This window comes from Nyctibius grandis, chromosome 2 (assembly GCF_013368605.1).
Source record: "Nyctibius grandis isolate bNycGra1 chromosome 2, bNycGra1.pri, whole genome shotgun sequence".
NCBI lineage: Eukaryota > Metazoa > Chordata > Aves > Nyctibiiformes > Nyctibiidae > Nyctibius > Nyctibius grandis.
In genome coordinates, this window is record NC_090659.1 from 35061505 (window position 1) to 35081781 (window position 20277).

The following is a 20277-nucleotide window of genomic DNA, read 5'->3' on the forward strand; positions in this document are numbered from 1 at the left end:
TGGTTTAAGCATTTATGGATGGAGATTTATACAAAAATTTTTTTAAAAAAGGGTGCTCAGCATCATCTCCAAAATTAAAAAAAAAAAGGGTGCTCGGCATCATCTCCAAGCCAAAACTATTATGTAAGGCAGCCACACGCCTCCCTGCTAACGAGCAGGAGAGCCCTTGTGTGAAGTAGCTTGTACATTCAGCAAGACCTGCCACTGTCACGTGCGTAGTCAACGTCGTGCTGGCGTATGTAAGCTGTCAGCGGGGAGTCCTACGGCAGCTCCTGCTCTGGGAGCACCACTTGAGATCTGGGCCCGAGACAATCAGGAGGCTGAGCCCTTCCCTAAATGTCCCGCCAGCCAACAGGGTATCGTGCAGTGGTGGTAACGGTGAGTTTCTCAGGCTGATAATGTGCCCGCAAGGAATCGCACTAAGCCAACCAGGGTATTTTAGAGATGCCACCAAAGAAATTATTTCATTAACTAATTAATTGATTAGGATGTTAGAGTGATTAACGTTTGACGGTACCAGCTATGTTTCAATTTCAACTGCTCAGACCCCAAAACATTGTACGCCTTTACTAAGGGGACAATAACGGAAGCCGACTTCTTCCTTTGCTGAAACCAGAGGAAATCTCCTTCCCTTGCCACGTGACTAGGGCAGCTGTAGCAGCTCAAGGCTCATTCTCTTCCCTCCTTGGCTGATGAGGTGGGATACAGCATGTAAGGAAACTGAGAAGAGGTGCTGCAAAAGCAGCCGGTGCCCGCCTGGGGCAACCATCCCCCTGGGTCTCCCATCCTCCTGCTAGTGGGTGGAGATGCAGCAACAACCACGCAGGAGGAGACAGCGTCCAACCTGACGCCTCTTCCAAAGCAAAACCTCTCCCTCCGGGAGGTCATCTTTCTCCAGAAAAGGAAAGACAAGCAAATGCTGCCGTATAGGTTCTGTGTCCTGATCATGCCTACACGGCAGCATTTTCAGGAATGTAGGTGGGATTACTCCATGGTTTCACCCAGGACACTTATTTACAAGCACAGCAATTTGAGTTGGTTGGCTCTGAACTGGGGTGGGGGGGTAACTTCAGATGCCTTTGCTCTCTTCTCCCCTCCATGCAACTGGATACATACAGGAAAAAACCTTGATGGGCACCTTCTCCTTTCCCCTTCGCTTGGTGAGTCTGGCTGGCACAAGATGATGTAGCCCTGCATCACCACGGCTATAACAATATTGAGAGCTGGGAGCCCTCCCTCCTGTTTTGCTGTGCTTTGACCACGGGCCCGTCCACAGAGTTGGACAGGCAGTTGCCTGAGCCTGGCTCTGCCCACCAACAGAAGAACAATTAGGACAAAGGACGTAATCTATTCTGCAAAAGACATACTGGAATTAATTAGATAAGTAAAGAGTTGGAAATAATGCATCAAATATGCCTGACAATGTCAGATTAACAGTAAGAGTAAACAGTCAAATGGCAATGGTGTTCATTATCTCACTAAATGAAAAATAATCATTTTGTTGGCAAACTGTCTATTAAAAATGAGGCAGTGTTAAATACTGACAGAACTTTCTAAGTTATAGCTCTTTCACCGATGTGATAAATCTTACACAGAAGTTTGCTTGCGGAAGGATTCTGAGTACCATTTATTTGTGTGTCACTACGCTATTGATAAAACTACAGATCTCTAGAGAAAGCAGTACAGAGAAAAAATCCATTATCATTATTATCCTATGACTGAGTAAATGTGCATATACTAGATGCGAATGCAATTCATGGTACAAGAAAATGAAGGAATGAAAATCATGTCTCTGGAGTCTTCTCCTTCACCAGTAACATTCCTGTTATTGTACTTAGTGAGTCGACGCTCATTAAATCTGTTTGCTGATTACTGTTGGGTAATATGTCAACAGCTAAAAAAAAAATAAAAAAGGAAAACATAAAATACTGAGTGGCTCTGTACTATAGTTCTGTATGTGGCTACAGTGGAAATAAAATATAAATAAATCCACTGTAACAGTTATTTGTTTAGTAAAGAGTGAGGTCTCCCCAAATACAATAGGTATTTGCATCTATCCTCTCATTTTAGAAGAGACACTCCCTGAAGCTATTAAAAAGAATTAACATTGGCTTTTGTACGGGCTGACAGTTTGACATTCAAGGGAGGGGGAAAAAAAAAAAAGCAATGCTGAGTCTCCAGGGTTTCCACAAGGCAACAGCAAAAAACGTGCAGGGCTGAGCTAGCCACACGTATGGTTATTTGTAAATGTTCCTTTCCTTTTTCTTGGGTGAACTTGACCCTCTTAACACAGTTTTTGCATCTGTCCTCTCTGTTTTTCCTTCCAAGATTGTTCGAAACTACTGGGGTGTAAACTAGAGTACCAGCTTCAATAAATGCAGATTTCTGACATGTTATGACATATAGTACAGTGAGATGTCCTGTAGATTGTGACTTGCATCCGTGCTGCTCAAGTGACAGGGAAAGATGCTGCCCGCTCTAACTTGAACCGGCAGCACAGGCTGCACCATGCCTGCAATCTACAGCTGAGCTGGATTTTTCTTCCTCTATGAAACTAGCATTTTCTGTGATGGTGGGTTGGGAGTGGAGGGGAAAAAAAATACTGCCCGCTAAAAATAATCAACTGAGTTATGTCATTTGCCTTCGCGAGCCGTGAGAAGGAGGTTTTGTGCTACCCCTCTCCAAGCAGAAGTGCAGTCCAGACACAGCAGCAGCCCCCAAAAGCATTCTCGGCAGCTCGGCAGATTGGTACCTAACTACTGTTTTTGAAGTTTTGAGTTTATCAAACCCTGAGTCGCCTTAACTGAGGAGTACGAGTACAGAGGCACCGAAAAATTATTTAAGCAAGCAGCCTGCCCTTCTCGCTCATCCAAAGCAAATAAAACCAAAACAGGGTAAAAAGAATAAAAAAAAAAGCGGGGTGGGGGGGAAGCAGCGAAGCCCGCGGCGCTGGCAGGGAGCGCGGTGCCGGCTCCGGCGGCGGGCAGGCATCCCAACTGTTGCAGGGAGGTGACCGGGTAGCTGCGGTGCGGCGCCCGAGGCGGGCAGGCAGAGGCCGGCATGCACGGGTGGGTCCGGGCGGGCGGGAGCGTGCGGGAACCGGGCTGGGGGCCGGCGGGGAGCGGGGCGGGAGGCGGGGAGCCGGGCCAGGCGGGATGCGGGGAGCAGGGGGCCGGGGCCCCGCCGCGGTACCTTGAGGATGAGATCGGTGTGGTGCTGGTCCAGCATGTTGGCCTTGCGGAAGGAGGTGATGATCACCCTGCCGTACCTCCCCGGCGTCTGCAGGTCGGAGTAGAGCCGGTGCTTGGAGCGGTTCACCGGGAAGAGGCTGTCCACCAGGTTCCTCTCGATCTTGGCCAGGCTGTGCGTGGGGGCCAGGAGGTGCTCCACGCTCTCCTCCACCTGGTAGCGGCTGAAGCTGGCGCCCAGCAGGATGGAGATGAGCACGGGCGCTGAGGCGAAGAACACCGGGTGGCTGGCGACGAAGTGGCCGAGCCGGGAGAAGGACGTCCCCAGCCCCCTGTGCAAGACCTGCCGCAACATCCTAGTGCGGAGGGCGCGCAGGAGGGCGAGCGCCGCGCCGGGGCCCCCGCAGCTCCCCCACGGCCCCCGCAAGACCATGGGGCAGCCCCGCCGGGCGCCGCCTCCCCGCCGGCCGCGGCTGCGGGGGGCCGGGGGCCGCCGCCGCGGGTGCGTGTGCGGTGTGTGTGTGCGCGGTGTGTGCCCGCCCGTGTGCGTGCGCGGGGCGGCTCGGGTGCTCGTCCTCCTGCAACGCCGCCGTGCCCGAGAGGAGTTTCCCAGCGCCTCGTTCCCTCACTTGCCAGCCCGCCGCCCCTCGCCGCGGCGGCGGAGCGGCAGCGCGGACCGCCGGGCTGGGGGCAGCCCCGCCGCCGCGGCCCCGCCGCCCCTCGCCGCGGGAAGGGGCAGGCGCCGCTCGCCGCTGCCCGCCCCCGCCGCGGAGTTTGCGCGGGAGCGGGGCTGCCCGCAGACTGCTGACTAATCCCCCGGCCGCGGCAGGCGGGCCGGGCGCGGAAAGACCTCCGCGGCGCCCCCGCCGCCCTCCGCCCAGGGGCGCGGGGCCACGCCGGGCGGTGCCTAGCACGGGGCGGCGGGGCGCAGCGCGGCGCCTCCCGCCGGGGCCGCCCCGCGGGCCGCGCTCGGGACGCCGCGGCGCGCCCCGCCCCGCCCGGCTGCCGGCCGGCTCCGCCCGCCGCCTCCGGCACCGCCGCGCCGCCACATCCCCGCCCCGCCCGGGCCACCGACCCCGGGGCGCCCGGGTAGCTCAGGCTGCCAGCGTCCCCGACGGGCGGGCGGCGGGGACGCGGAGCGGCCGCCCCCCGCGGAGGGGGAGTTGGGTGTGTTTCGTGGGGTGCTTTGGCTCGGGGACCCGCCGCCAGAAACGTCTGGGAGCTTCCCCCGGGGGCGGTGGCGGGCACGTCCCGGGCTGCCCGACGGCGTGCCCCGCGCTCCCACCGCGCAGCCTCCCGCGGCGGCGCCGCCAGCACGGTACAGCCCGCGGGCCTGGCGCGGCCCGAGTGGGCATGTGCGAGAGGCGCCGCACATGCCCATTAGGGAAGGCGGGGGGTGGCGGCGGAACTACCGTGCCAGTTCGTGGTCCCCAGCCACCCGGTGTCGTCCCCGGAGCCGCCCCGTGGTGCCCCGGCAGCGCCCCGCGCGGGGAGCCCCGGCCCCGCCGCCGCTGCCGGGGCCGTGCCGTAACGGAGGAACGCGCTGCCGGTCCCCTAACCACAAGCCGGCACCCCCGGCAGTGCCTTGCCGGCAGCGTGTGGCTGAGCGCGCTGCCCACCTGGGCGTAGGTACACCCCGTCCCCGCGGGGTGCCATCGGGGGGCACAGCCTCATTTTTAAACACAAATTACAATTAAATAACAGAAACGAGCAGAAATGCTCGTGTTGGTCGTGTCAACGCTGGCTATTGATGTATTCGGGCGCACCGATTCCTACCACTGTCAGCTGGCCCTGGCTGTTACTTCTCCAACCAAAGGTGTTGGTGTTGGTCCAGTTACTACCCAGGCCGGTGGGTTTACAAATCGTGGAAAAGGAAGTTTCTGTTTGAAAGCTGCTACACCTGTTGCTGCATGAAACAGCAGCAGCTCCCTGTTTTGGTTACTGATAGACTGACAGTCATCCTTCCTTTTACATTTCAGTAGTGTCTGACCTAAGCTAATGTTTTGCCACGGACGCTTCGCGCACAAAACCTCCTTGACATCATTCCCGTCTCCTCACTCACAGCTACATCACACAGCTTGAATGCTAAACTCTTTCCATGTTTCACCGCTTCTCACGTGGCGAGCGACTGAATGGCTTGATTGAGCAGTGCTGAGTTATGGACAGTAAGGTCCCCACGTCCCCTGGTTCTTCTGGGGTTTGTGCCCAAGTCCGGGAAGGGCTCCAGGCAGTACCCTGCCTGCAGGGCCAGCATGGCTGCAGCTAGACTGCCCAATCCAGGGATGCTGGGGTTTGTAATACGATTCTGCCCCTACTCGGTTCTGCACCCACAGAGGTGGGTCCCCACTGCTTGTATCAGTCCTACATCAGTTTAAGCAAAAAATTTAATTTTAGTATAGTTTGAAGAAAACCTCAAAGATGGAAACAGAAGCAGAACCGCAGACATGGGAGAGGATCGGGCCCAAGTTTTGGTGAAGTTCTGTATCGGATCAGGCCTCAGAGCCCAGGTCTCTTGTCTCCCCATCCAGCGTTCTCCCCACGCTGCCCATTTCCAGCGGTACACAGGCTTAGTCGCGTTATTGTGTGTTAGGGGGAAACATCAGGATGTGCCTAGTGCTTCATGTCATTAGCAACAGGCAAAGAGCTTTTGTCCTTGCTGCTGACAGCATCATCTGCTGACATTTTTTTTCACCTCCATTAAAACCATTTTATCGTTATTAAAAATGAAGGGGATTATTAATTATTTCAGTAACCATCCAGTGACTGATTCGCAGTTCTCCAGGGTACCTCAGGAAAACTAGTTTGAGGACCTGACATCCAGCCCAGTTCTCAGCACATTAACATTGGGTAAGCTATAGGTGACCCCGAGAAGAATATATTCATTTTGCGGGGGCAGGGAGGGAAACCAGTGCATCAGCAGTTCTGCTGGATGTTCCTCTGTCTTCCCAGACCAGCGTCTGTTTTATTGCCTGTTGTAACCAGCATCAGACTGCACTGTTAACGGCAGTGGAAATGATGTCTTTCCAAAGGTAGTCGAGGGTTTTCACCCCACAAAATCCTGCGTCCCCTTGGCCCAGGGAATTGCCCTGCTTTTGACTGTCGGGTTGCCCGTAGGGGAGGGATATACAGGGGTGGGATGTGAGGCAGCTTGACACGTGCTGCTGGAAACACAGCTCAGCTGTGTGTGCTGTAACCGTGCTGAGTGAGAATGTTACAACGCCGCAAGCGTACTGTGGATGTTACCAAACCAGAGGGGAAAACTTCTGTGTACTCCTGACTCTGCAGATAGAGAAGTCACCTTGTTACTGACCGTCACTGCTCTGGCACTCCAAAAACTACCATCAAAATATGGTTCTGTGGCAATATGGTTGCCAGGAGCAGAGCAGCTGGAGGCCTCCCACAGTACTCTGTGAGGAGCAAAGCATGGTTGAGCTCTCACCTCTGCTGTAGGGGAAAGCTCCAGTAACTGGAGCTCTTGCTGATGACACGTGCTGGGCAGAACACATTAACCTGCTAAGCGTTAACCTGTTCCTCCTGTCTGCTGGAGGAAATGGAAGGGTGGGATTTCTATCATGTATACATGCTACTTTGCTACAGCTCTGAATGGCGCTTTACAAGATAGATAATGATGTCTCACTGCTCTAGAGAGTTTCCAAACTAAATTAAGAAGAGAATGATGGGAAGAGATGGCCATACAATGAGGTGCAGATGCTGGGAAGAGGGATAATGAAGGGGAGGACAATATGATTATGTCCTTTCAAAGCAAACGCCTCAGGGCAGCTACTTTTGGGGACAGGGTGTAAAAAAGGAGATGGGGAAGATGTGACTCATGAAGCTGGCATCTGCACAGGGTTCAAGTCTGCTCTCAAGGCCTGTCCCCTGTGAAACATTTGTTGGCTCTCAGACCTGTTCAAAGAGACTGCCTCGACCTATGCTCAGGAGCTCTCACGGCCAAACCGCTCTGGCGGCTTAGCATGAGGCCATGCTGTCGTTCCCGGGGTCAGCAAGGCGTGACGGGTCAAGTAGCCCGCAGCCCAGGCCACAGGGCTTTAGCTCTTTGCGAGCACAAGCAGGATGCTTTAAACATCCAGAAATGACCACCTCTCTATGCATCTGCTCAAATCTTGTTACAATGGCAAGTTTTAAAACTAATGTGAGAGAAAAAAGTGGACAAGGTTTTATTTAAAATAACCTCTTCCTCCTACCTCCCCAAAAGGGGTCCAATGAAAGAAAAAGCTGAGAGAAGTGTTGGAGGAGGGGATTCCTGATGAGTAACTTCAGATGAGTGAAGAGGGCCTAGGGGAAAGGAAAGGTGGCAGGAGCAGCTGGGATGGCTGTGGGAGGTATGCAGAGAATCAGGATTTTGCGTTGTTTAGTTAGGCATGAGGAACCAGAGAAGATATTTTAGGAGTGTGTGCAGGGGATTTAGTGCTGCGAATGGGGAATGATTTTCACAACAGAGCACTGAGCAATGTGTGATGCAGGTTCCAGCTGGAGCGGGGAGAGAATGAGGTTACCCACAGTGAGGAGATGGGTAACAAAGACCTTTTTTTTTTTAAAGGGAACTAAAAAGAAATTTTTCAAGGAGAGTTTAATAATTATGGCTAGATTCTTAAGAGGTGCAAAATCTTTTTCACTGAAGTTCTCTTTGTTATGCTCATATATACCTGCTGAAAGTCTGGCTGGTGACATGCAAAGGCATTGCATCACCCGGCCGAGCTCTGCTCTGTATTTCTTGGCCTTAGGTCTGGGACCTGGGCCAATGCCAGCTGAGTTGGTGAGGGCACAGACAAGGTTAATGATTAAGTTAATCTCCCATTGCTGATTGGTGAGGAAACCTCACAACTTGTAGCTTTTGTCCGTTTGTAGTTAACAGTAAAGCGAAGCAGAAGGAGGCCTCCTCCTCCTTATTTCCAGCCTGGGTCCCACCACAGTAAGAAGATTACCCAAAAGTATCACTCTTTTCACTGATACATGCAGAACTTCTCCCACAAGGATGGCAATTTGCTTATACTGAAAAGGGCTTTCTAGAAGCAACCACGGGAAACTGGAAGCCAGTCTCAGTGCAGTTAATAGTTTATATTTAATCAATGAAATTTTTCACTTTTCTCTTTTCATCTCTCTCAGCTGTCACCAAAGAATGGGGCATCATGGCCATGAACAGCATGATCACAGTTTGAGAACCCTAAAACTAAGGTGATTTTTTAAACTCTGCAACCAGAGAAAGCAGAAATGAAATACAGTATGAAAACAGAACTTTCAGCGTGTGTAGTCTCCCTCAGAACAAGTCCTTTGGGGCATGAAGGATAGGGCTACCTGAACAACGTCTACCGCCTTAACCCAGCATACAAACCATGAAGCAATAACCTGCCAAGGGACGGCCACACGTTTTGCAATCTGCATCCACAGATTTCATTGCCAGAATTCAAGATGGCTGATTTCTTACCTCCTGAAACAGGCTACTGACAAAATCAGTCATGTTGAATTTTTTCCTTCAGCATGTGTAAGCCCCTAGTGTTCACCAAACGGAATGGAAGACAGAGGTAAAGATGAAGAAAAGCTATGGCTGTGCTCACACTTTGGCATTGCACTCCCTGATGTTCTGCCACCCATGACAGGACACACATACTCTAATTGGACTTGCTGATGCAGATCTTGGGAAAAGTCACAGGAACTGGAATATCTTTTTGCATCAGCTAAAAGGAAAGAAATCCTCCCTCCTTCTCCTGCATGACAACATCTCTTTTCTGCAGCCTGTCCTGTAAAATGCAAATACATAAATGCTCCTTGCTGGCCCGTTCCTCCTGCTAGATACAGAGATATATAAAAAGAATGTAAATCACCAAGAAATACTTTGACAGCTGGCACCTGATTCTTTCCCGAGTGCCCTGATGGTCACTCTTCGGCAGCTCTTTGCTGATTCATGAGGACTACTAAGAGAAAGCGTGTGTGACTTATCTTTTATAGAGTGTAATAAAAAGAGGGAAGTGCCCCGTGTGGCTGGAACTGCAGTTCTGTGGTCTGTCTCTGAGATGCTCCATTAGCCTGCTGCTGGCAGTGATGACACAAAAACTGGAGATCCCCGATTGTACCATTAACATGAACAGATTGAAAAAACAAACTGGAATGTAACAGGAAGCCTGTGCTTTTTTTCTCTGCTTGTATGAAAACTCAGTAGAGGGGAAGGATGGTTCTGTTCCCTTGCATATTGGCACAGGCTGCACAAAAACACAGCTCTGCTTTTGTTGGGGTTCTCCCATATTATGTTAGATCTAGATTTATTTCTTAAGCTGAAGCCTTTGAACCGTCACTCTCTGGCTATATTTTTGGCTAGGCCATCTGATATTGTGATTGACCAGATTATTAATCACGGCCTCTCACCTGTTTATTTTGAAACAGTGACTGCTGACATTTCTGTCAGCCTTGGGGAAGGGTCTTTCCTTCACCATAAACAATAATGGCCTGAAAAAAAGTCCTTCCTTGCAGAAAGACGGATTAAGTTCTAATTTTGAAATGCAGTCTAAATGGTCCTGATGTACTGAAATGTTACAGCTAATATAAGCAGACGAGTCAATTTACAGCTTTCATACTACATTTTAAGAAACAAAACAAGGAGACAAGACAGCACAATAAATCCGCCTGGTGTCCCAGTCTGGTTGTTAATTGAACGCAGTTGTATCAGATAACTGGATGATGCAGCTTCCTAAAAAAACAGGAAATGCATGAATTTCATCAAGATCATGAATTTGTCCAAAGAAGTAGAGGACAGACTTAAGCAACATATTCTTTGGGAAAAAAGTCTGAGCCAATGAAGAAGCATAGCCGTGGATGTGCTATCCTGGGTACACAATACAAAGTTCATATTAGAATAACCCTGATGATACTAGAAAAATAATTACATTATTCAGGATTCAAGGGAGCAGAAGAAAAAAGAGGTATCATTTGTGGATAAATTATTTTAGAAAAATAGGAATTTATAATGTAACCATCACAATTAAGTGTATAAAACATATGGCTGCTTTAAGAGTAAAGTACTGCTTTAAGAGACAAACAAGTTTTAGTATAAAACAAAACATTAACTGGGAGTTTAGTAAATATGTCTGGAGACACTGGGATTTTGGCAGAGTGTAACTCCTAGAATAGCCTGAATGTTTTTATTCTGTTTATGTGTCTTCATGCAAAACTGGGCAAAACAAGTAAGTTGCAAGTGAAAGCAGAAGAAAACACATGGAGCTACTGAAATAGGTTAGCATCTGATTTCAAATTTAGCAATAAATGCAGACATATGCACACATATGTAAACATATATATGTATACACACATGCATGTACACCATATATATATATGGCACATATGTAAATGCTTTTATATATATATTTACATAGACAGGCTTAAATGAAAGAAAGGGATTTAAGTCAGATGCTAGCAAAACTTTCTCACAGTGACATCTTTCTAATAGTAATGTGGAGCACTAGGGTCACCTGGGAAGGGTGTAGGCTTTCCAGTATTAGAGGGTTTTAAAAGCAAGCTGGATAAATATGTAAGGTGTGATGTAAGTATTGCTAATCCCACCTTGGGGTAGAAAAATGCACTAGGTGTCCTTGAGGTCTCTGTCAGCCAGCACTATTTCCTGTGACTCTAGGATATAGCCAGAGGATAGGTTAGGTGTTACACATCGACATCTGATAAAGTATAAGAAAAATAGCCTGTGATTTGCAGACGCAGAGACACTTATTACTGAGCACAGAGGACAGCTCCTCCCTAGCTCACCTACAAGAACAGAAAACATGGGCTTGGTGGTAGTTCCTGGCACAGCAGCCAACCTGTATAGACAGGGCTGATCAGCCTACTTCTCCCCCGCCTTACTGCTTCACATTCTGACTTATGTCCCCTTTATAGCCTTTGGCTAGGCTTTGTGTCTCTAAAGCTCTTAGTAAAGACAATTATCTAAATAAAAATTACAGATGTACAGCTTTGGGACAGCACACTCTGACTCAGAATCATCTTCATACTGCTCTGTCACATTCTTCCACCTGCATCTAGATTGCATATTGAGTCATATTGACAGTGTAGTTGGCTATAAAGTAAGAGACCTTCAGTAAAGGACGTTTAAAAAAAATCTCTTACTTTTTCTCCAGTCTTTCAGAATGTGTGTATGAACTGGTACCAGATTGACTAGATTTTAGACAATATCACAGAGGTTTTTTATCATTTCCATGATGCAGCACAGATGATGGACCAAGGCCTGAAAGCTGCAGGAATCAGGTCTACTACTGCTGTATGGTCACAGTCAATTCACTGTTAATCACCTCTTGCCTCAGTTTCCCCATCTTTAAAACTGCCTCTCACAGCTAGTGGAATGAGCGTAATCAGCAATTTAACAGCATGTAGAAAATGCAGTATGATATACAAAAGTCGAGTTGTAGAGTATTCAGGCCAGAGAACCTTATTTGTATGATCTTGATGATCTTAAAGGTCCTTTCCAACCAAAATGATTCTATGATTCTACAATTCTACGATCATTCTTAATGTTCCTTTTGTTATACTTTATCAATTGTTATTAAATGTCAAAATGAGCCAAGTAAGACAATGAAAACTAAAGGGGAAGTAAGTTTTAATTACTCTTTAACCAGCCCATTTTCAGCTTCCCACAAAAATATGGATCCCATATGGCCATTGTCACAGCCCTGCCCCAGTGCTTTCTCAACATACACCAGTCAGTTGCACCAGTTACGTGCTTGACAAGAGTTTGGCTGCACCTCCATGCTGTTTCTGTACTGTGCCTTGAGGTGCTGCTGTCCTTTCTGTCTGTCACAAATATGTCTTTCCGCTGCATTGCTGTAAGTATCCATGAATGAAGTCAGGGACCAGCTACAGTCAGGAGAAAATAGTAGAAGAGGACCAGTTAGGACCTTTAAGTAGCAAAAAAACCCAACCAAACCAAACAAAACAGACATATTATTTTAAAGCAAAGGATCTGCCATTCATACATCCCTTACGTTACATGTGATCACTAAAAACGTACCATATTTGAATAGCCCTTAATAATGTCCCATTACTTGCTTACCCCATGTTGCCATGTAAAGAATATGCAGGACAGTAGCTGGAGATTTCTTAGAGGACAGTGTTTAGGGTAAGAAAACAGTCTGCCTGGTTTTATTTTTAAGCACTAAAAATCTTCCATGACAAAGCACGGAATGTACAGTGCTAGAAGAAACCCACTGCAGTAAGTCACAGGTGTACATTTTACGAGCAGGTGAAATGCATACAGCATTTGCTAGAGAGCACTTATTCTTAAGGCATACCTTTTCAGTTCAGAAGCACTGGATATTTAAGCATGTGTGTATTCAAAGTAAGAAAACATCAGATTCCTTTTTCTCTTCCATGCTTGTCATAGGAGTGGCTTGATTTCCCGTTTGTTCCTGATGATCCTGAGATAAAAACAGAAGCAGTGAATTATCCTACTGTACGTCATACATTTGATCTTTATAGGGTTTTTGGGTTTGCTTTCTATAAAAGCTGCATTCCAAACAGCACTTTCTGCTCATGAATATAGAATTATATTATTACTGTAAATGTAACATGTTATGTTACATTTTAATCGAGGAACTGGTGTTCTACCCAGGTAAGTGCCCATCAGCATTAGATGACACACAATTAAAGCAGAGTGTCAAAACCTAATTTTCTCAGGCAAATGTTTAAAATCGCATATGTGCCTATTTTTGGATCAAAGCCCCTTATCAAGCTGTACACTGGCTTTCCTAGCAAATACGAACGTGCAAACCATGGCAGTATGAATCATCAGCTTGCCTCTGATCAGAATTCAGGGTATATTCTGGTTTGTGTATAATACTAATTGAGTTTGGCTTTGGACCCGAAAGCACACACTTTATTTTGACTGCAGGAGAATATCATACGAGGAAAGACTCTTTTATATTTCAATGAAATTTACTGTACATTTGAGGAAATCATTAAGAGTATTTTTTTTCTCAAGGCTGCTGCAAGCTTACATTTTGGTTCATGGGAGATGAATGTTATTCCAAAGACTAAAAACAGTATTTCATTATTCTGTAATATTTATGTCACAGTAGTACTTAGAACCTCCTCTTGCTGTTCCTGTAAAATTCTTCCCAAATTCACTAAATCATAATAATCTCAAAAGTCACTATTTGCACATGCTTAGCAGATGGTTCCTAAGAGATGGCTGCTTAAACCACGCTGTATTTAGCATGCTCAGTTTGGGGCTTTGCAATTGCTTTTTTGGAAGCCAGGGGCTGCTCTGGTCCCTGGCAATTCTGCTAAATTCAGGGAGATTGTTTTCCTGGTTTTTTTTTGGTGGTTTTTTTTTTTTTTTTAATGCTCTTCTGATATGGAAGGTGAATTAGTCTTACTGGAATGGAGAGGAACAGAGGTGCATGGAGATACAGAAATCTTTGGAAGCTGATGGGGAATAATGGTCCAGAGGGGAACTGGGACCAGCAGGTGGGATATAACAGTTAAGAGAGTGAATCCCAGGCTTGGGGAACACGTTGCTACAGGAGTGGAAAATGAATGGGGAGATGTGTCTGCAACCACCACTATACACCCCCCTCTTTGTATCCCTGGGTCTCTTCTGTTGCCAGAGAAGAGTAGCGGCAACCACAGTAAAAGGAGTGTTTCATCCTCCCTCGGAAAGTTTCCCTCTCGGCTTGTGAGGTCAAAGGCTGTATATTAAGAGTTCAGATCTGCCAATGGGTCCTCTGAGACGATACTACATGCAGGAATTCAAAACCAGACACCCTGCCTTCCAGAATTTATGTACAGATATATGTTTAAAGAGCATTCAGGTTGCAGAGTCAAGCCCTGAAATGTTCAGAAACACCGAATTTGAGGTGCCAATATGACCTTAATTTGGCACCAGTGTGCACACACGTTTTACTGACATGATAACACATTAGGTTTTTTTTAGGATTAAGCCCGCCCTTTTTAGGTGTCCAGGATTAATTAAGGAAGGAGTCGAGAGTTGAACATGGAATGAGTCTGTTCCCTGGAGGCCAGACCCTGCGTCATTTGCTGTAGGTGCTGAAAGCAAGCTGTGACGGGACAGAGGAGGAAAGAGGAAAAGAAGAGGAAAGATTCATGAGTTACGTAGCTGTATACCCTCTTGCAAATCAGATTTTGTCCTTGCTTCTCGCTGCTGTGTCTGACTGCCCTGAGGACTCTGATACCTGAGAGCTGGGAAGCACGATTTTGTCTGAGTAAAAGTATGGGAGGAAAGGGCTTGAGTGAGTTAAGGTGGGTGAACTCAGCCTTGGCTTCTGAAATTTGTTATGTGTCTTCTTGCCAGGGCCAGGAGATCCTCTGAGTGAAAGTGAAAAATCAAGGTAAGTGACACTAATCCCTGGGTCACTGATCTGTAGCCAGAGGTCCAGGTGGCTTGGAATGGCCTGGACAGCAGCGAAACTGGCTGCAGCTCCAGGGAGGAGGAAAGGGAGCGGGACATGAAGAGTGGCCAGGCTTTGGCACAGTCAAGCTCCCAGATGTGAGAAAAAAGGTAATGAGAAAGGGAAACCTTCAGTGAGGTGGAGTTCAGGGTCGAGAGAGATTGCTAAACTCCACTGTCTCTTGATAAAGCTTCATAATTTCTTGCTATTCGCCATTGCTGAGGCTCCGCTGCTTTCAGCAGTCACGGGGGATGCCACCAGCCCGCAGAAGCATCAGCCGCCACAGGCTGTAAACGCAAGAGGATTACCTGGAACAAAAGTCGATTAGTTCTTGTAAAGAAAGCAGTGCCTTCCGTCTGCCCTGGCTGCGGTGGTGTAGATTCCCCTCGCCTCCAGCTCTTGGAAAGAGCCTACGAAGGAGCTCGCTGGCTCCCAGCGCCTCCGCCGCCCGCGGCCGCCGCGGACCGTGCCCGCCTCCCCCACAGGCAGCGCGCAGCCCTGCGCGCGTCCCGTCGGGGGGGAGGTAAAAAGACAAAACGGGGTGGGGGGGAAGGAAGGCGCCAGCGGCTCCCGCCCCGCCGAGGAGGCCGCGGCGGGCGGCCGGGCGGCGGCGGCCACGGGGCGGCGGTGTTGCGCAGCGCTCCCGCGGGCTTAGCGCGGCCGGGCGGGGGCCGGGGACGCGGCCCGGGCCTGTAGCGGGGCTGTCTAGCGCAGTGAGGGCCGTGCCTGCCCGCCTTGCTCCGCCGGTGGACGGCACCGCGGAGGGGCCGGCGCCTGGAGGCCTCACGGGGCCGAGGCGCCATTTCGTGGCCGTGGGGGAGGGTGGTGTCTGTGAGGTGTCGCGGCGTGAGCCACGCTGGGCCATGGCGCTCGGGCCAGCCGTGAGCGGCTTCAGCCGGGCTCCCGCTCTCGGACCCCGCTTTGCATTCACGGCCGTGGAAGTTATTCCCGATGCAGGCAGCGGAGAGGAGCGCTGGCTGTGGGGCAATGCTGTCCTGCCTGCTAATGGCGGCTGGAGATGGGCAGGGGACCAAGCGCGGCCTTGGCGGCGGACTGCGGCGCGAGGGCTGCTATAGGGCTTCTTGTGGCGTGTTGGGAAAACAAGTAAAAATCTCTGAACCGGACGCTTCAGCTCCTTAGCTGAAAAAGCAGCTGGTGTTGCTGGTGTGAGGCTGCGTTAAGCATGTGGGTGTTACCCAACCAGCATGTCAAATACAAAGCAATACCATAGTTCTACCAAAATAAATGGTCAGGCTCTGTTCTTTGTTTTTTCGTTTTGTTTTGGTTTTTTTTTCCACCTTCCAGATACAGGTGGATACTGCTTCAGAGAAGAAAGGCAAATCCAATGCCATGGAAAAGCAAGACAGAAGGTGTAAGCAGCTAGGGACAGCCCTGGTATGGCACTGAAGTGTAGGAAGTCAAAGCATTTCTGAGCGGCAGCAGCAGCAGCAGAGTGTCTCTGAGCAAGTGTCAGTGTGTCTTGGCAACAGTACAAGATGTCTGCAACTTTCCTTCACTTATGCAGAAAACACGTCATGTAGGCAGTGCAGTGGTGCGTGAACACAGCAGTGTGGGCTTGGTTTTGAAATATTTGCATCAAGAGCAAAGGCTTGTTTGGTCGGTGTAGGGAGACTGAAAATTTTGTGACAGAGGCTATGGCATTTCTCTCTCTGGCCATTAATTGGTTGTTACAAATCTGCAGTGCAGTCATGTTTCCCCCCACCTCCTTTCCTCTCCTTCAAGTTATTTATTCTAATAGTAATATTAGTTTTAAGTGGTGTAGAACATGAACTAGTTTCTTTGGTAACCAAGTCGGTTACACTCCCACACAAAGTTAGAATCTACTAGGTGCAGACATTTTCCCTTTTATAAGATGTGGGTTTTAAGATGTGGGTTTTGAAAACCACAGCAGTAGGGCAGCAGTCTATGTTCTCAGGGAGTCATTCCAAAAAAAGTTCCATGTACCATATGCAGATTTATATCTAAGTCCTGATCTTTTGTTTATACACACATATGGAAATTGAATATATTACCTATATATTGATTTCTCCAGTGACTCTAAGATTATATACTTCTTTCTCGTCCCAGTATTTCATCCTTCCCACTGTTCCCCTCACTCCTTCCCACTTGTAGAGAATAGGTAGCTGTGAAAGAGCATGCAGTAGGAATACAGTGCAGGTGAATAAGCTTGCAAATACATGCTGCATTGCTTCTTACTTTATTTGGCGTAAGTAAAAATTTACGCTGTTCCTTAATTTGCCACCTGAAATTACACAGGTGAACTGCAGTGGCTTCTGTAGATAGCTTCTTCTGAGGGATTAAAATATAAAAGTGGCCTTTGTGTTCTTGGTAGTTTTTTGAAAGCAAATACGTAGATGCAGGATTAAAATTAGTTTGTGAATATGAATTGTAACAATTAATATGACTAATAATCCCTGTCATGTTGTCTTGGTCATGATCAGTAGCTTAGCCTATAGCAGAAGTCTGGAGAATTTTGTTGCACTTTCTCTAGTGACTGTCAAATCCCTACAAAATTAAAACGTGTAAATTTTTCAACATGCTTCCCTTGTTCCTGTGTATGAGGCAAGATAGCACTAGTATATGGGAAGGGAAGGGTAGCCATAAACAGAGACTGAGCCTGACAAGGCCATTTCATTGTTCTTGTCTGAATGAAGTGTTAAAAAGGAAACAATAAACAGGGAAGAGTGAATTAGAAGGTTTTACTTTCTTTCCTTTCCTGTTCTGAATCATCAGTCATAAAACAGAATAGTCGGTATGTTTTTAGTTAAATATGTTTTTTATGCTAATTTGATGCCTTTTAGCTGCCGTTCTTCCAGAGTGGGAAAAGCCTGACTCAAATACAGAGAGCACCTGAAAGTACGCTTATGCAGTACTTGTTATTTTGTAACACCCCTTCCTCCACTACAACAAAGTACATAACATGCTGTGCAATTCTGCACTAGAAATCTGGAAAGGTTGCATTTCCTGGTTTACAGGAGCCTGATGAAGATTGAGCTGGGTGATGTGCGGCAAGCACTTTTTGTAGTACTGCATAGTTAAAATTGAATCCATTGTAAATAAAAGGTACTGAAAACACTAGTTGGAAGAAAAGCCTGACTTGAAGAAGGGAGACATGTATTGCTACCCTCCTCTGGGTCACTTATGTCATCCCATGGCCACATCACTTTCTTAAGCCTGCAGGGAACATTTCTCTCTGGGCTTCTGGACATTCTGCTGTCTCCTCCTGGTGCCAGACGCAGTCCTTTCTGCAGCGTCTTTCTCAGGCACTTCCTGTCCCTTATTGCCATAGAGACAGCGTGTGCCTCTTAGAGACACCGCAGAGAGGTGCTCAGTCGAACCCAGGGGTGGCTGGAGAAGGCAGACCGTGAGCAGACCTGTAGGCTTAAGGTGCCATGGAGAGGATTTTGTGGCCAGGTCCTGATCTGCACAGCTGTTTCAGTAAAAGGGGCAACAGGCTCCAGAAATCCTCAGCAGGTAAAATGAACTCATGGGGTGCAGCCAAAAGGCTTAAGGAGCTCATTCCCAATGCCCTGAGTTATCAGAACCATGTCCCAACACTATTTCTGTTAAAGATGATGCATAGCATTCTTTCATATTCTCAGTAATAACCAAAATGCTGCGTAGAGCAGGAAGACCGGGCTTGTAATACAAGAGCTAAGCAAGGACTTAAGTCAGCCTTGATTCCCTGCTCTCGCCCAGTGTTTCTGTGTGGTCCTGACCAAATTGTCTTCCTCAGTTTCTTCTCTTCAGAGTATGGGCATTATTTAATTTTCCCCCTTTGTAGGGTAAGTGGGAGCATATGGCCATCATCCAACCTAATCTCCATGCACATACACATGTCCAGTCACTTCCACATTTGCTCCAGAACAGGCCTATTGCAGCCCCTGAGCAAGCCAGCAAGCTTGAGCACCCTTGGTGCCTTGCCATGGGCCCGTAGTCTCCTGCATGCAGTTTGGAGAGGCAGGCTCCAGGCAAGGTGCCTCAAAGCATGGTCTATCACCAGGTATCCTAAGTCCTGCTTGTAGTAATTAACGTTGGCACTTTGGGTCTAAGCTGCAGTTGGAGTAACATGAGTGTGGGTGCAAAACACACCATGACAGTGTTTAGTGGGTGTAAGCCCATGCTTAGTCCCAGACTTGAAGTAGCACCACTGTTGTAATAGGAGTGTATATGGTTACTCTTATGGTGAGCAGCAGCAGCTATAGGGCAGAACGTTTTTTCTGCTGAGGTGGTTCATGTCCTCTCCCATGCTTGCAGGTGAGAGTTGTGAGAAAGAAATGGGGAGCAGAGTGAATCGTACCCCCCCTTCTCCCAGCTGGACACTGCACTGGGGAAACTGGGGCATGCCCAGAACACAGGGCATGTCTATGTGCAGGTGCCTGGTGCAAAGACTCTTGGTCCTGTGCTGGCCAAGCAGTGTCCCCAGATGGTAAGACAAGGTTAACAAACATGCACTCAGGCTAATAAAGCTTGACTCTCAATGGGGCTAATTAGCTTCTGTACAGAAACACAGCAAAATGAGTGGCAGCTCTGCAGCTAAATCACAGGGCACAGTCCCATGTAGAGCTGCTCTGCTTTCCTTGTCTGCTTGGGAGAATCTTCTACTTGCGCAGCAGTAGTAAAGCCACAAGGACAAGGGATGCAGCTGCCAGTAGGGAGTCGAGGTACAAAGGTGGTATCCGTCATTACTGTTGTTTCTGTAATGGTAGCTAAAAATAGCAAAGGTCATAATTTAGATACAGTTTCGTATTGATATTCTAACACTTTCAGCCCCGGTCACCTCCATTTTCCTGCTCTTTCTTCTTTATCTCTTCATGAAACACATCTTCGTCCTCAGCAGCTGTTAAAGATGTGTAAGAATATGTTAGCATGGGGGCTGCAGTAAGCACTACTGTTACTGACTGTGAAGAGAAACCAGCTTGTACGAAAACTTGATGTTAGCTGTACAAAGAAGCTCAAGAGAACCTGTGCCTACAAGGTGAATGAGTATGCAAACTGCTGAGGGATGTCTGGGGAGGGAATAAGTTGCCCAAAAAAGGAAGTGATGGGGGACAGTTCTCCAGATTTTATGCCCCCAGCCTTCCGTTGTGAATTAGCAACTGAACCTCATCATACGGCCCTCATTTAGAAAAGCTCCAGTGTGAGTATTTATTACTTTTGGGTTTGTGTGTACATGCTTATGTTTGCTTATTTACTGAAGCCAAAGCTGTCATCCCCACCTTGAACGGAAGGGATGGAGGATGTGGCTCACCTACCCGCAGTGTGTGGAAATCCTTTTTGTATCTGGTCCCTCGGTCAGGCCCGGGTTTCCTTTTAACTGGAGTTTCTCAGTGTTTAGGTTGCCAAACACCACCAGCTCTGAAGTAAAAGTGCCTAATGTTGCAAAGGCCTTATAAGACCTTTACATTGCTTTCATTGAAACTTGGATTAAACTCATAATAACAGCCTTCATGTGCTGCAAATACATTAACACACTCCTCTGAGACAGAGCCTGCTTCCATTACGCTGGTTCCTGTGGCACACAGGAGTTATTGCCTACCAGAGAAGTGTTAAGTGAAATGTGGTCAGAGGATTATCACCTCCCTTTCCTGCATGGTTTTGCTACGCTGAGCAGGAGAAGAGGAGATCCCACTGCCCTGCTCGGA

General features: G+C 48.2%; 1 protein-coding gene and 1 long non-coding RNA gene across 2 annotated transcripts in view; both read right to left on the minus strand.

Moving 5' to 3' along the window:
• PTCHD1 (patched domain containing 1) overlaps positions 1-3594 on the minus strand; it is a 35824-nt gene extending 32230 nt beyond the window's left edge. Inside the window, 1 exon segment of the mRNA XM_068425008.1 lies at positions 3193-3594. Coding sequence (XP_068281109.1) covers positions 3193-3543 — 351 coding nt within the window. The 5' untranslated portion in view covers positions 3544-3594.
• Positions 3595-11819: 8225 nt separating this feature from the next.
• On the minus strand, positions 11820-15116 carry LOC137660666 (uncharacterized). Its single transcript, XR_011047744.1, has 3 exons — positions 14920-15116; positions 12494-12619; positions 11820-12059 (listed from the first exon to the last, which is right to left on the minus strand). It is a non-coding gene; the product is annotated as an uncharacterized lncRNA (long non-coding RNA).
• Between the last annotated feature and the right edge of the window lie 5161 nt (positions 15117-20277).